This window comes from Arachis hypogaea, chromosome 12 (genome assembly GCF_003086295.3).
Source record: "Arachis hypogaea cultivar Tifrunner chromosome 12, arahy.Tifrunner.gnm2.J5K5, whole genome shotgun sequence".
NCBI lineage: Eukaryota > Viridiplantae > Streptophyta > Magnoliopsida > Fabales > Fabaceae > Arachis > Arachis hypogaea.
Window position 1 is genome coordinate 113,923,246 of NC_092047.1, and position 14,405 is coordinate 113,937,650.

General features: G+C 33.2%; 3 protein-coding genes across 3 annotated transcripts; 2 read left to right on the plus strand and 1 right to left on the minus strand.

The window, feature by feature from the left end:
* The first annotated feature begins 2,655 nt into the window (after positions 1 to 2,655).
* LOC112730614 (probable aspartic proteinase GIP1) lies at positions 2,656 to 4,053 on the plus strand. Its single transcript, XM_025780683.2, has one exon. It carries the CDS (start codon positions 2,656 to 2,658, stop codon positions 4,051 to 4,053), a length of 1,398 nt encoding a protein of 465 aa, XP_025636468.2.
* Positions 4,054 to 9,688: 5,635 nt separating this feature from the next.
* On the plus strand, positions 9,689 to 13,426 carry LOC112728418 (F-box protein At2g27310). Its single transcript, XM_025778538.3, has 2 exons — positions 9,689 to 10,062; positions 12,203 to 13,426. Exon 2 carries the CDS (start codon positions 12,219 to 12,221, stop codon positions 13,341 to 13,343), a length of 1,125 nt encoding a protein of 374 aa, XP_025634323.1. The 5' UTR covers positions 9,689 to 10,062; positions 12,203 to 12,218; the 3' UTR covers positions 13,344 to 13,426.
* Positions 13,427 to 13,952: 526 nt separating this feature from the next.
* On the minus strand, positions 13,953 to 14,405 carry LOC112728419 (antifungal protein ginkbilobin-like protein). The gene has a single exon (XM_025778539.2). The coding sequence runs from the start codon at positions 14,403 to 14,405 to the stop codon at positions 13,953 to 13,955; it is 453 nt and encodes a 150-aa protein (XP_025634324.1).

Genomic DNA, 14,405 nt, shown 5'->3' on the forward strand with positions numbered 1-14,405 from the left:
AATAACTCCAGCAGACAAAATGATCATAGAAATAAAAATAGGTAATATGAAGGAGCAACTATACACTGAACATATACACCATAAAATTCTCAACAGTCAGTCACAGGATCAAAGAATGATTCTCAAGAAGTGGTAGTACTGGTATATAATGGTGGTGATAAATCATGAGCAATAAAAATCAAAGAGCTGATATATCATTTCCTAATTCCAACACACACACATATATATATATATAGTGCTGGATCAGACCCCATTTAACAACAACAATCCTCATCACAAAGCACTCACAATTCACAAAACCTTAAAAAAGAAAAGCAACTTATCCAAAACACTAATGAATGATTCTCTATTGCTGGATTCCTATATACAAGACTAGTATATGGTACACCATTTTATTTTTTTAGAAACTAGAGAGAAATAATCAAAGTGGGTTACATCTAATAAATTGGGATCCAATTTTTGAAAGCATGGAGTTGAAGCTAAAACATAACAGGTCCAAAATACTGCTCTTTGTAACAATAATAATCACTCCATCTGAAAAAAAAAAAGAACACTCACTAATCGGTAAGGAAAAATAAAATTAAAAATAAAAAAATACCCCCAATTAAATCAATTAAAACAAAACTAACTAATCTATGAACACCACTACCATCTAATCATGCTCAGTTCAGCGGTGAGATCTCCCTGGCGGCAGTTCTGATCAGCGGCTTCTCGCCGGGCGACTGGGTTGCAGCGAAGGCCGGATGTTCAGTGACGGCGCCATGCTTGAGGGCAACGAACAGGTCGCTTGCATTCACCCGTGACCTTCCTTGGTTGCAGGTTGCGGGGCTCAGGGTTCTAGCGCCGTAACGAGTCTCTACAACGAATTGGGAGAATTTGAGTGGGGGGAGAAGAAACGGCGAAAAAAAAGGGATTGGGGATTTGGGAAAAAGGTAAAAATAGCAAAAATCTGGTGGTGTGTTAAAATAAACAGCCATAATAGATTAGGATTAATTTTCTGCTTTAATTTTAATTGGGCCTAATAAAGAGCCCATTATAGACATTGTATACATATTTCATTGTCTCCCTAGCAGGATCCTAATCAATATTTATATTTAAATATTTCAAAAACAGTTGCATTGTGAAATTTCAGTTTTGTCCTCCTCTCTTTCCTTTTACTTTCTTCCTTTCCATACAACCACTACCACCACTATTAAAATACCTTCCTTATTCATCAACATTCTTCATTATATCACTGTTGCCAATCGGAAAAGTCTAGGGGCCAGCAACTTTGTTAAATTCTGGCCAACATGTAATCAGCAAAAAAAAGTGAGCTATTGGATGAAATTTCATATCAATCTCATACCATTAAAATTATTATTGATGGCTATTTGATGGTTACAAATCACAAAAGTTGCTGTCCCCTAGCATTACTCGTTGCCAATCACCAACAACTCATTATATATGAGGAATGCTTGATGAACCACGCTGTCGCTATCAACAGCGACGCTCTCGACGGTTGCGGGGAGATCATGCCAACGCCCATCACTAATGCCAGCGACCATGCACCCATCAAGCGTCGCCTGTTGCTACCACCACAACTTCCACCGACGCGCCAGAGGACCCGCTCATCTCCTCTGCCTTCGAGTTTCATTTTCAAAATTGACCACCCTCCTCCACGCCGAACCAGAGCCATAACTCGGCGTCTCCAGTGGCAGTCTCTCCTGCTTACTATCACCACCCTCAGCAGCATCTCACATGCTTCTTGACCTCTCCGACGTTGGCTTTGCGACGCTGCCGGGGAACATCGCGACACCAATTTGGTAGTTTTATAGTGAGATTGGTGTTGATCATGGTGTTCTCAAAATTTGGAGACATAACAACAAGAGAGCAATGGTAGTGATGGTGCTTCCATTAATGGTATTTTTGTGTAGTGGTTGTAGAAGTATTATCATAGAAGAAAGGATAGAAAAAAAAGGATAAAAAAGATTTTTTATATAAAATTATTTTTTTTTTATATAAAGTTATAGACCATTAAGATCTGACATTCTATTTGGTGCATCTAAGACATTTCCTTATTCTATATAGTATGTAATTTCTCATTGTGTAACTAAATTCCTACCTTTATTTAAATCTAGGAATTCTATGATGCGCCATCTTCCAATCTAATTGGTTATTACAATAGTTGACAAATTGCAATGATCCACGAAAATACTGCAGCATGTATTTACGTTTAGTTTTCATATATAATCCACATGCAACAAAAACAATTAACAACATGAAATCAGTAAACTACTCTAGACAAATGAATAATAGTCCCCATTAGTACTTGATTTTTGTTTAATAGAACATTACCATTTATTACCACTACAGATTAAACTTTGCTGATTAAGAAAGCAACCATCATTCACAGATCCAAGAATCAAGCAGCTGATGAGTAGTGGTCAATAAATACAAGCGCGTTAACCATATAATATATAATACTGAAATAAATCAGATACTTACAGGGTTAACATGCTATGACGATAATGCATATTGCTATAAATTATTAGTATGCCACGTGAAAGCGCGTTTTCTCTATGGTTTGTGTCCATAAATAGGTAGCAAGCATAGTAACCCAAATCTTGTGTCATCATCATCAATAATTTCTATGCTACCTTAACTTTCCGATCCAAAATGCACTCTCCACTTCAATTCATGATAAAATTCAGCTACTTTTTCATCTTCTTCACACTTCTTTCAATCAATCTAACCCAACAAACAACTCTGATCTCACCGGTTTCAAAGGACAAACACAAAAACCTCTTCACTCTCTCTGTCTACCTCAAAACCCCACTTCGCCCCACAAAGCTCCTCCTTGACCTCTCCTTCTTGTTCCCATGGACAGTGTGCGCCGACGCCGCCTCCTACAACTCCTCCTCCGACCACTATATCGAGTGCGACGAAACCTTTTGCGATTACCTCGGCTTTGGAAAACCTAGCCTCTTATGCGAAGATTGCTACTATTCCAACCTAACCACCTCTCACTCTCAATGTCCATCACCATCCACTATGATTTGTGCCAGCTGGCCTGCAAATCCAATTACCAATGTCGTCGATGCAGGTTATGTACTCGTTGACACGTTAGCACTTCCCACTCTCAACCAGTCAACTCACCATGGTCAACTCGTTTCTCTCTCTAATTATACCTTCTCTTGCGCTCCCTCATATTTCGTCAAAGGCTTACCAACGGGTGTGACCGGTTTAGCTGCATTAGGCCGGTCCAAACTCTCGGTCCAAGCCCAATTCGGTTCAGCTTTGTCCACTTCCCATTCTCTTGCAATTTGTTTTCCCGGTTCAACCGAATCAACCGGGGTTGCTTTTTTCGGAACCCACGGTCCGTATTTCGTGTTTTCTAAATCCAATAAGATTGATCTTTCGGAAAACCTTACTTATACTCCTCTCATTCACAACCCAATTGGAATAACAGATGATTTTCCCATTTCTCCACCTCACAATGAGTATTACATTGGTTTGACTTCTATTAGAGTCAACGGTCAACATGTTCCCATCAATGCTTCTTTGTTGACTATTAACCAAGAATACGGCATTGGTGGAACTAAGATTACCACTCGTATTCCATACACTCTTCTAGAACCTTCTATTTACAAGGCATTCACCGAGTTGTTTATAAAAGAAGCTAGTTCATCTAGTTTTAACCTTACCGTTACCAATCCTGTGAAGCCATTTAAGGTGTGCTACTCAGCAAAAGGGTTAATGGTGACAAATAAGGGTCCCAAAGTGCCCATCATTGATTTTGTGCTTGAGAAGGAGAATGTGGTTTGGAGAATCATGGGGGCAAATTCAATGGTTAGGGTTAAGAATAAGAAGGTTGACTTGTGGTGTTTAGGGTTTATGGATGGTGGGGTGAAGGAGAAAACTTCAATTGTGATGGGAGGGAAGCAACTTGAAGAGAATCTTGTGCAATTTGATGTTGAGTCTAATAGATTAGGGTTCTTCTCTTTACTCACATCTCATCACTCACTTTCATGTGCTGATTTTAAGGTCAGTGATTTTGCCAAGCACATCAAATAACTTGATAGTTTACAATCATGTTCTTCATCAGGTGCTAATTACAATTTTTTTATATTTGTTTTGCTTTTTTCTTTTGTTAAAATAAGGAGACATTGAAGTTGTCGGTGCTCTTTTATAATGTTCACTAAAGAAATGGATCTAGCTAGGTATATATATGCACTCAAGTTCTTGGTGTATTTTTGAAAGTGTAATTAATATCAAGGTATGGCTGAAATATAATGTAATGTTGTTTAATTAGTTTTCAACTGATGAAATTTAATCATAGGTAATAAGAGAGGGCATTGGAATGAGAAACAAGATTTATATATGGGGAATGCTAGGGGGACAATGATTTTGTTGAACAATATGAACAACCACCAATCAAATAAAAACACACTACACCTCCAAATTAATCCTCTAATTTTTAATATTAAAATAACCATCCGTACACTAGTAAAATGAACATCCGATATATCTATTGTTTACATTGTTTAATATTTTCATTGTTTACCTATACTTTTCCTTTATATATTGCTAGACAAGTTGTTCTCAGGATTATTAATTACTAGCAAAACGTGGTTTATATAATGTATTTTTCTAGTAACATTTTATCCATTTAGAATACCAAAAGATTTCTGTCAGAACAAAATATTGATAATTAAATTTTATGAATTTGGATTTTCTAAAATTTGAATTTCACTTTAAAGAGTAGAGTAAAGTTTGATCTTTCATTATTTATTTTATAGGTAGAACCAAAAATAAATATGAGAAAGAAACTATGCAAGGGTAAAAGATCATACTTTACTCTCTAAAATACAAATTTAAAATTTAGAAAATCTACATTCAAATTATATAGGTTATTTTGTATCATATATTTTCCTTGTTATTGTATCATTTGGAAACAAGACATACACAAACAGATACACAATACTCGTTCTTTTCCAAAAAAAAAAAAAAAGTAAAATAATATAACTAGATAATTAATATACATCAACAATTATTCAGCCATTATTTATAGGAGTTCAGCTAAATAATTGCAAGAAATATATTCAGATTTTATTACTAATCACTTCATAATTTTATAGTGTTAACTTTCCGTTATATCATCCATTAAACACACTTAAGTTTCCGCCATAGGTGCATGAGTGCACAAGCTACTCCGTCCTGAGTTATATATAATATTTAGAATAAACACGCAAATTAATCTTTAAAAAATTTTAGATAGAATACTTTGGTCCCTAATAAATTTTTATTCTTTAAAAGTTTTCGAAAATTAATTAATCTCGTCGAACAAACTGATTCTACTGTCATTTTAAATGAGAAGTAATTTATTATGTAGTAATATATTTTAGAACATAATTATCTTATAATAAATTTGTTAGGAACTTATTTTTTTCAATTCACATATTAAAATTTTAATTAAAAATGATAGAAAGATCCATTTATTCGACGGATTAATTTTTTAAAACTTCTAAAAAATAAAATTTTTTTAAGAACCAAAGTATTTGATCTAAATTTTTTTAAGATCAATTTAAATATTTACACTCTAAATTTATGAAGTGTCATCTAAGTATAGAGATGGAAACATGTAACTAACTAATTAATAAAGTAAATGTCCCAATAATTGATGATAGGATGATATTGGCTTATTAGTTAGAACTAATATAATCCATATCTAGAACTCTAAGAACTAAACAAAAAGAGGGAAAAAATTAATTTTTAAAAATAAGCATGTATTTAATCTAAATAACTGTCTATATATACTCATACAAGCAACGTTATGATTATTAAAACAGGCTATACTGATTGGTTAAGTGATTAGTAGGGATTAGTTCACTTATTCATTTAATTAAATTTTAGAAATTAAATTTTATTTTATACATAAATTAATCTATTGACTAACTATATATTTTTAAATAAAATTTTAATCTACAAATTTAAAAATTAATATTTAATTTGTCAGACTATAAAACATTATTAAAAAAAAAAACATGCAATGATGAGGGGTTTGGCTGTCCACAAATATTATCACAGGTACGGCCAATGACAGCTCAAGAGCTAGCGCTTGCTCATAAATATTATTCAATTGGCTACTTGGCTTCTCATTTATGTCACTCTTCCCACATGATTTTGGATTAGGGTACTACTCATCATCATACACTTTCGTATACTACTACTACATACGCCACTAATAATATACTCTCATTATTTTTGTTGGTTTGGTTTTTTTAGGAATGGAATTTATTATTCTTTTTCGTGATAAGAGAATAAGACAATTTTATTTTAATTCTAGTATTAAAATATGTAACAACTAAGAACTAGGAATCTAGATTGATCCATATTTGGGACCTACAACCTTTCTGTATTGTTTGTTAGATGTTAATTCATCCTCAACGATGGTTGTTACATATACTTTGAAGTTGAAATGCATAATCCTTAGTATATGATTATAATTAATTAATTTCATAGAGAAAAATAATTCTAATAAAACAAAATTTTGTACACAAATTAGAACAAAACACATGTTTAGTTAACCCAAGTGGAACCTAATGGACCTCAGGCGTAGACCACTAATTATGATTCTTATTTATTAAATAAAGTAGTTCAAAACTTGTTCAACTAGATTTACCTACGTTGAAGATTAGTATTAGTATTTTTCCTTTGGAAGTTTAAAATCTGGAAAAGAAAACTAAGAAAGGAAAATAAAGCTTTTATCAAGTTTTCTACAAAAAAAAATAAAAAAATAAAGAATGGGTATGAGTAGGTTGAAAATCTACGTACCATTCGAAACTCTTAATCATATATATGTAAATGTAATGAAATTTTAATTTTCAGTTAGGAGAACCAATAAAAATACAGTAATTATAATAACAAGGACATAAATTAATTACACATACCCCACTAAATATAATTCATATATAGTTCTATCAGAGTGTCTTTCTCATTCTATTAAATTTGGTGAATATACATCTATCTAAATATGGTAGTAGTTGCATATTAGATTGTTTGTTTACTCTACTCGACATTCATTTTCTATTAAAATTAAAAGGTTTTGATGTGGATATTTTATACGTGGCAATGTTTAACTTGTGTATGGTGAATAATGATGTAGATTGCTTTGACGATAATTCTTATAATAGCCGTCCCGATTAATTTTTTAGTTTAGTTTACCTAAACTTAACTTATATGCTATTAATTAAAAATTTAGGTATTAAGTATTTTTTTTCCGCCCTTAATATTTGGAGTGAAAATTAAAATTCTTCTTAATTTTTTTAAAATAATTCTCAGCATTAAATTTAATATTAAAATTATTCTTTCAAACATAATAATTTTTTAAATAATATAGATATCACTTTTTCTATCACTAGTACCAACCCACCCACAACTCCCAATCTTTTCCACCTAAAGCAAAAACAAAAAAAGAAAGGAAGAGAATAAAAGAAACATAGAAAGCAAAAAAAGCAAAAAACTAACAGAAAAGGAATAAAAATGAAGAAGGAAGTGATGGCGAAAAAGAGTGCGGGCCGCTGCCTTTGCATTGTGATTATGACAGAGAAAAATAAAGAAGGACAAGAAAAAAAAAGGAAAGGAAGAAGAGAGAGGTGATGGCAGAGAAAAGTGTGGTCGTTGTCGCCGCGCGTGAAAGAGAGATGACAATGGAAAAGAGTGTGGTCGCTGCTGTCGCATCGTAATTAAAGGTGGCAAATGGGTCGAGATCCGCCGTGCCGGCTCGAGTAACCAGCCAAAAAAGGCAGATTGGGGCGTTGGGCTAGAAATTTGAAATCGCCAAAGTTAAAAAGCTCGCCTAACTCGCACCACCTAATTCGTGGACTTTGGCGGGTTTCGACGGGCGCGGGCGGGGCGGACTTCCCCGGCGGGCCAGCCATTTTGTTGGTTAGGGCTTTTTTTTTTTTTACAAATTTCTAGGATGTTATTGATCTACAAGAGGATGAAGATGATAATTGAAGATGTTTTTAAGTTATATTTTGGATTATATTTTATGTTTGATTTATTATAAACTTAAAGATGTTTAATTATATGTTTTGGACAATATTGGTTTTATTATTTTATTTCAAAAAAGCTAGTTTATGATTATCTTTATTACATATTTATAATTATAAAGGCTTTAATGTTTATGAATTTAGAAATTATAATTTTTTTCTGCTTTTAGAAATTAATAAATTTATTGAATTGAGTGTGAAATTATATATATTATTTAATATTTAATGGTTTTAGAAAAAGAGATTTGACGGGTTTGGTTCGCCAACCTATTGTTAGACGAGACGGGGAAGAAATTTAGGTGAGGCGGGGAGGGGCAGGATGGGGTGGGTTTTCCCGTTTGCCACTTCTAGTCGTAACTGAGGTGGGAGCTGCTTCTATCGGCATCGAACTACATCATCGTTGTTGAGTTCTTAGTTATGAGGGGGCTCTGCTCTTCCTCCTCTCTCTCTGCGACATGTTCCTCTCCTCAGCCACAACTACGATGATGACGACAACAATGGCTTCCCACGTCGTCGCTTTTTTCTCCTCTTCTTCCTTTTCTACAGCCTCTGTTTCTCACCCTCTCTTTTTTTATATCTACTTCTCTCCTAGTCGAATTCACGTTTTTTTCCTTCAACCGCGATGTTAACGGACGGTAGCAACATCACCTCTCTCCATTATTATCTCCCTCTTCTCTTTTTTCTTTTTCTCATTTCTTTTCTTGAGTAGTCTTCTCTTCTCTCTGTTTTCTTTTTTTTTCCTTCGTGTAGGTATGTGTGTTGGGTGTAAATTTAAGAAAATAGGATTATAACAATGTAGATGTATAGTGGTAATGATGAAATGAGAGGTGTGCCAGTGTACAATAAAAGATAATAGTAGTGGTGCAAACAGTTTGAGTGAGAAAGATAAAGAAAAGAGATAATGATGAAAAATATTTTTGTTTAAAAATAAAAAAAAATAATTTTAAAATAAAATTTGACGTTAGAGATGATTTTAAATATAAAAAATTTCTTAAAAATAATTTCAATTTTTGCCCCAAAATTTCTTAAAATTTTCTTTGACATTACAATATAAACTATATATTGTTGATTTTTACTGCTACTTAATAAATTGTTGTTACATAATTTAATTAGTTTTTTAGTAATAATTAGAATAACCATTATAAAATGGTCAATTTATTTGAGTGATTTGCAATCTCGTTATTTTTTGGATTTGAGTTTAAAAGGTAAAGTTGCGGCAGTTTATTACCTTCATTTTCTTTTTAAAATTTGTGACGGTTTTTAAACCGTCGTAATTATTTCATACATGATATTAAAATAAATCATAAAAGATTAGGCTGATAATTATTAAAAAAAAAAAAACTAAAGTGAGTCCATATAAAATTTTATAATGTAAATTAATTTCTTTTTCCATCATATTTGTCCACTCTTCATATTTTTCATTTTTGTTTTTTATTAAAATTTCTTGAAGTAAATGGATACAATTATAAATTTATAACATAAAGCACAAAATTTTACTTCGAGTATAAAATAATCTCTCTTTTAATTTGTTCTTTAATTGAATTTAGGTGTTTAGACATTTTGTTCATAAAAATATAGGAAGAATTTTTTATTAAAATGTTTTTATAACAAAAAAGATAAAAAAATAAATATATTGACAATCAAATAAAATTGTTGTCTGCTTTTCTTCTAGTACCCATAAAAATAAGTAAATAAATAAATAAATAAAATTGTTGTCACAATAAATGGAAAGCATAGTTTGCACGGCATTCACTGTAAATCGTTGACCTCAGAAAAACAATCTCATGTGGAAAGAAAAGAAGGGTTTAGAACAAGAACGTGAACTCACAGCATTCTACCTTCAAAATCGATCGTGACCCTTCAACCGATCCTTCAAACTACTCGTCAACTTAGCTCAAATCCCCTCTTTTCCTATCTGGGTTCCCTTCAAAATTTGATTTTTCCAATTCAATTCACCTGCTCCTCCTCCTATTCTGCCTGCTCTGTTTCCCCTGTTTCTGTTTGATTCACAGCATGTTTTGATATTTAGGTAAGTAAACACTTCTTTCTCTTTCTCTTGTGCTCTTGATTGTGCTGAATTTGGCATTGTTTTTGTTCACTGTCTCATTTTTTAGTTGCATTTCTCAAGTTTGTTTCTTTATATTTATTCCTTTTTGTTTCTATTTTCGGTTTTATTTTGGATTAATGGCAATATTTTTTCATTGATTTATGGTTGTTTCTGTGAAAGGGCTTAACTTTCTTCTGTAATAATCGTAGTAAAGGGTTGCAAAATGTTTATGAAGATTCTATTTTATGAACTAATGTATGTTGAGTTGTGAGCTGTGTTTGTGATCCACACATTTCATTAGTAGTTTCGATGCTTTTTTTGAGTTTATCATTGGCTTCTCTGAACAATAGTACAATATTATAGGAATTTTTGAGTTAGAGTTTGTTAGATGAAATTGGGAATTCCAGGAATGAAAATTAGTACTACTGAATTTTTGCTCCAATAAGAATTTACTATTTAACGCTTGAAATTCATTTCATTTTTTTCATGTTTCACACTTAAAAAGACCTAGATCATTTTAAGCGCCGAATTTCGCTTCAAGTAGGCCCTAGGATTCTTGGAACGTTTGGATTCCAAGAGGATATCTAAATCGATAGATCATAGATGATTGTTATGGAACTTTCCTAGTTTGTCTACTATGCTTCATAAGTTCATATGTTCTTGCTACTTGCTAGTACAGTCATGGTTAGGAACATCGAGCATTGAGCGCCTAAATTAGTTATTATAATCACTCATTCTATGCAATAATTTTCTGTTTCCTCTTAAACCCTGCTGTATGTGATACCAAATATTGTTACCAATTTAGTTTGTAGTGAAAACACTCTTCCTATCTTAACTGTATTACTTAGCTTATTCCTTAGTTGCATAAGAACAAGTTCTGATAGAGCTTCATGTCTTTGTTACTCGGCAATAGTAAACATGTTGCAAGATTCCCATGCAGATCTTTTGTAATTACAGTATCTGTTACTGCTGGTTTCCATTCATTTGATTCACAGTGAAGAACCCTTTTTGAATAATATTGTTATTTGGGATTGGCAATACCCCTATTTTGGTTTCTTGGGATGCTATAGCCTATAGGCCATGTGCTGCTTTTCCCAAAGGCCTGTTTGGTAATCGTCATGAGACAATAATACCGAGACACAACACATGTTTGGAGAAGGATATAGATACAAAAGTAGGCAAAATATTTCCGGACAAAATTTGTCAAATTTCTGTCAACTCAGAAACCGGGGATAGTAGAGATAGGGACAGGGACCTTTTCTTTTTCCGTCCTGTCTCTGTCTCTATTGTCTCAATGTTTCTGAATATTTTGTCCTAAGACATTTATCAAACACAATTTAGAATTTATATTACCCCTTTTGCCATCCCAATCTTTAGAAAGAACTCATTTGTCTTGGCTGTGAATTATAATATATACTTTAGGGAGTGAGTGGAAATTACATGAGATGAGCACTACATCCTGATTTTTTTTTTCCTCATAAATTTTCTGTATGTTGGGAAACCTATGTTTATAGGAACGTAAGATTAGATTTGGAGTATCTCTGAAGAAGTTATTTTGATATTCTAAGTTCTAAGATGTTAACTTTGGATTTGCGGATATTCACTTGATCTCCCCTGTGTTGTGTAGGTATGTATGCATGTTTTTAGGAAACTTTCTTTCATAATTTGGCCATGGCATGTGTTAGAAATGCTTGGAAAATGATGTAAATCTCTTGGTCTGATTGATGTTTCTATTTCAAACCCTTAAGTTCCAATGACGGTATTAAGCTATGTTCATGCTATTATAATGCTATGATGTTGAGGTCTTATGATTACAAGATGGGGATAACTATAGACTATAGTTACAAAATTTTTCGCTTAAATTTTATGAAACACATATATAGTAAAGTAAGCATAATTTTACAGGCATATACATTCCTGAAGTCATTATCAAAATTTGGATTGAGATAGTTGTTTGCTTTTTTTTTTTATCAGATAAACTAAGTCCCGATAGTCCTACCTTTATATGCCTGATTATCAACTAATAAATTTTTAGTTAATTTTTTTTATTATTCAAGAGAATGCAGGTTCTTTCATTTTTCTGTTATTATTATTATGCAATTTGATTGTGTTCCTTTGACAGGCTGCGGATTATAGCAATGTCAGTCGTGCCGGTTGATAGCATCCCTTCGTTGAATAGTGATCTCTTCTACGACATATTACGACGTCTTGATGGCCCTACCCTGGCTAGTGCAGCATGTACCTGTGCAGCTTTTTGTTCCATTTCAAAAGAAGAAAGTTTGTGGGAAAATGTGTGTTCATCTGTGTGGCCTGCAACCAACAGGGAAGATATCAAAAGCTTAATATCATCCATGGGGGGATTCAGAAAGTTTTATGCGGATTGTTTCCCACTTATAGTAAACAAGGAAGTTGCGGATTATCAAGAGAAGAACTTTCTTGAGTACCCGGATGATTGGACCGAGGCAGAATACTATGGTGATATGAATGAGTTCGAAAGCCTCTCTCCATCGGATTTCGTCTCTATAGTCGATATCAGATTCAAGGATAAGGCAATCTGCTCGAAAGTTCAATGGGGTGTCGGAGTTCCAAATGCTAATGGATATGATGGTTGGTTCTACAACTGCCCCTTTAGGATTGATCTCCTCACATATAGAGATGACGATAACAATGATGGTGTGGTTACCCTCTCAGTATCCGATGGTTTGCCACCGATTACATCAATGGAACGAGAAAGGAAAGATGGGAAACTTTGGCAAGAGCTTTTCGACGGTCTCCAATTAAGTTGGATCATGGTGAACCGTAAAATGAAGCAAGCTGCCAATCTTGCTAGCTGGAGACCTCTTGGCGGCCAAAGGCATTGGCCGACAGATAATGATTTCGTGATCAGGTTTGGCTCCGTTCTCCCTGCAACAGACATTCTTCCTTCACAAGTAGTAGAATGCATCCTTATAATGAAGTTTAGAGTGGTTAACACCGAAGAAGATGGCGTTGGAACGAAAGTTAAGCTAACCGAGTTAAGCATGCAATTGGAAGACATGGAAGGTGCTCATGTTAATGGAAGGAACAGTTTGCTTATTCTGAAGGAAGCACTTAGCTGTAGAAGGAGCAAGAATTATAGTGAAGTTCTTGAGTCTTGTCATTTGTACTCAAAAGTGCAGAGTGAGTTGAAGGAAGAGAAGATGAGGAATGAGAGTAGGTTGGATAGGCTTTGTATTCTAAGTGGCATTGCTGCTTTTATGACATTTTGGTACTGTGTTTTGTGAAATTATTATTATTATTTTGCCACTCTTCCATTTATACTATAATGAGCTAATAATATTGCTCATCAAGATGATCAATTTTAGCATATGCTCTTTTTTTTTTTTTGTGGTAAGGTATATATGATATTCACAATTTTATAAATCAAATGGACAATTTTTTCTTATCCATAATTCAATCCACATTTAAAAATATTTTGGACTGATCATTTTATATACCATGTGAAATGTGATCAACTCACTGTTGGGAGAAGTTCTACTAATTAGTAATTAGAGTTGTCACATTTAGTAAGAAAGTTACCCACAATTTTTTCAAGATATGAGTTCATAATGTGAGACTTTGTACATTCAAACTTGAAATAAAAAATATAAAGATTTTTAAGCCATTAAGCCCAAACTAGATAAACAAATAGAAATCAGAATGAGACTCAAGAAATGAATATGGCAAAACAATAATTTGAGTTGATATGGTCAACAAAGTAATCATTTAATTTATTATTATTTGTGGTACACATTACACAACCTCCTTATCCTTACAAAAGAAGCCTTAGCTTCTTCTATAATTGTAGGAAAAAGTTGTAAACCAAATCAAAGTTCTAACACTTGCACAATCAATTAATCATCAAATGGGTATTGTTCATACCTAATTGTACAATCATGAAGAACAGAACGAGCCCCTATTCTTTTCTCACATGAACTCAACATAGTAGTTTTTGCAACACCAAGACATGCTTTGCAATCAGAGGATGTTAGATTCGTCTTCTTCTTCAAGTTGTTGTTGTTGTTGTTGCAAGCAGCATGTCCATATGCAAATGCATTAGGGTAAGGTGAAATATTGTAGTAATCATAGTTTTTTTGTGTTGGTGTTACTTCCTCTAATTCTTCAAGAACATAGGATAAACTAATTGCAAAAGGGTCCCCAGAAGTGTATACACCAGAATTGCATAGAATAGTGGTGATGTTTGTGTTGGGAACACACTCACAAACACTACTACTCCATAATAATATTAAGCACAATATCAAACTAATTGTTATTGATGCTGCAAAGTTTGAAGCATTATTGATCAT

What these genes read in the sequence shown, in the direction of transcription:
- LOC112728419 (XM_025778539.2), bottom strand. Translation starts at nt 14,405, where the DNA reads ATGATCAATAATGCTTCAAACTTTGCAGCATCAATAACAATTAGTTTG.
- LOC112730614 (XM_025780683.2), top strand. Translation starts at nt 2,656, where the DNA reads ATGCACTCTCCACTTCAATTCATGATAAAATTCAGCTACTTTTTCATC.
- LOC112728418 (XM_025778538.3), top strand. Translation starts at nt 12,219, where the DNA reads ATGTCAGTCGTGCCGGTTGATAGCATCCCTTCGTTGAATAGTGATCTC.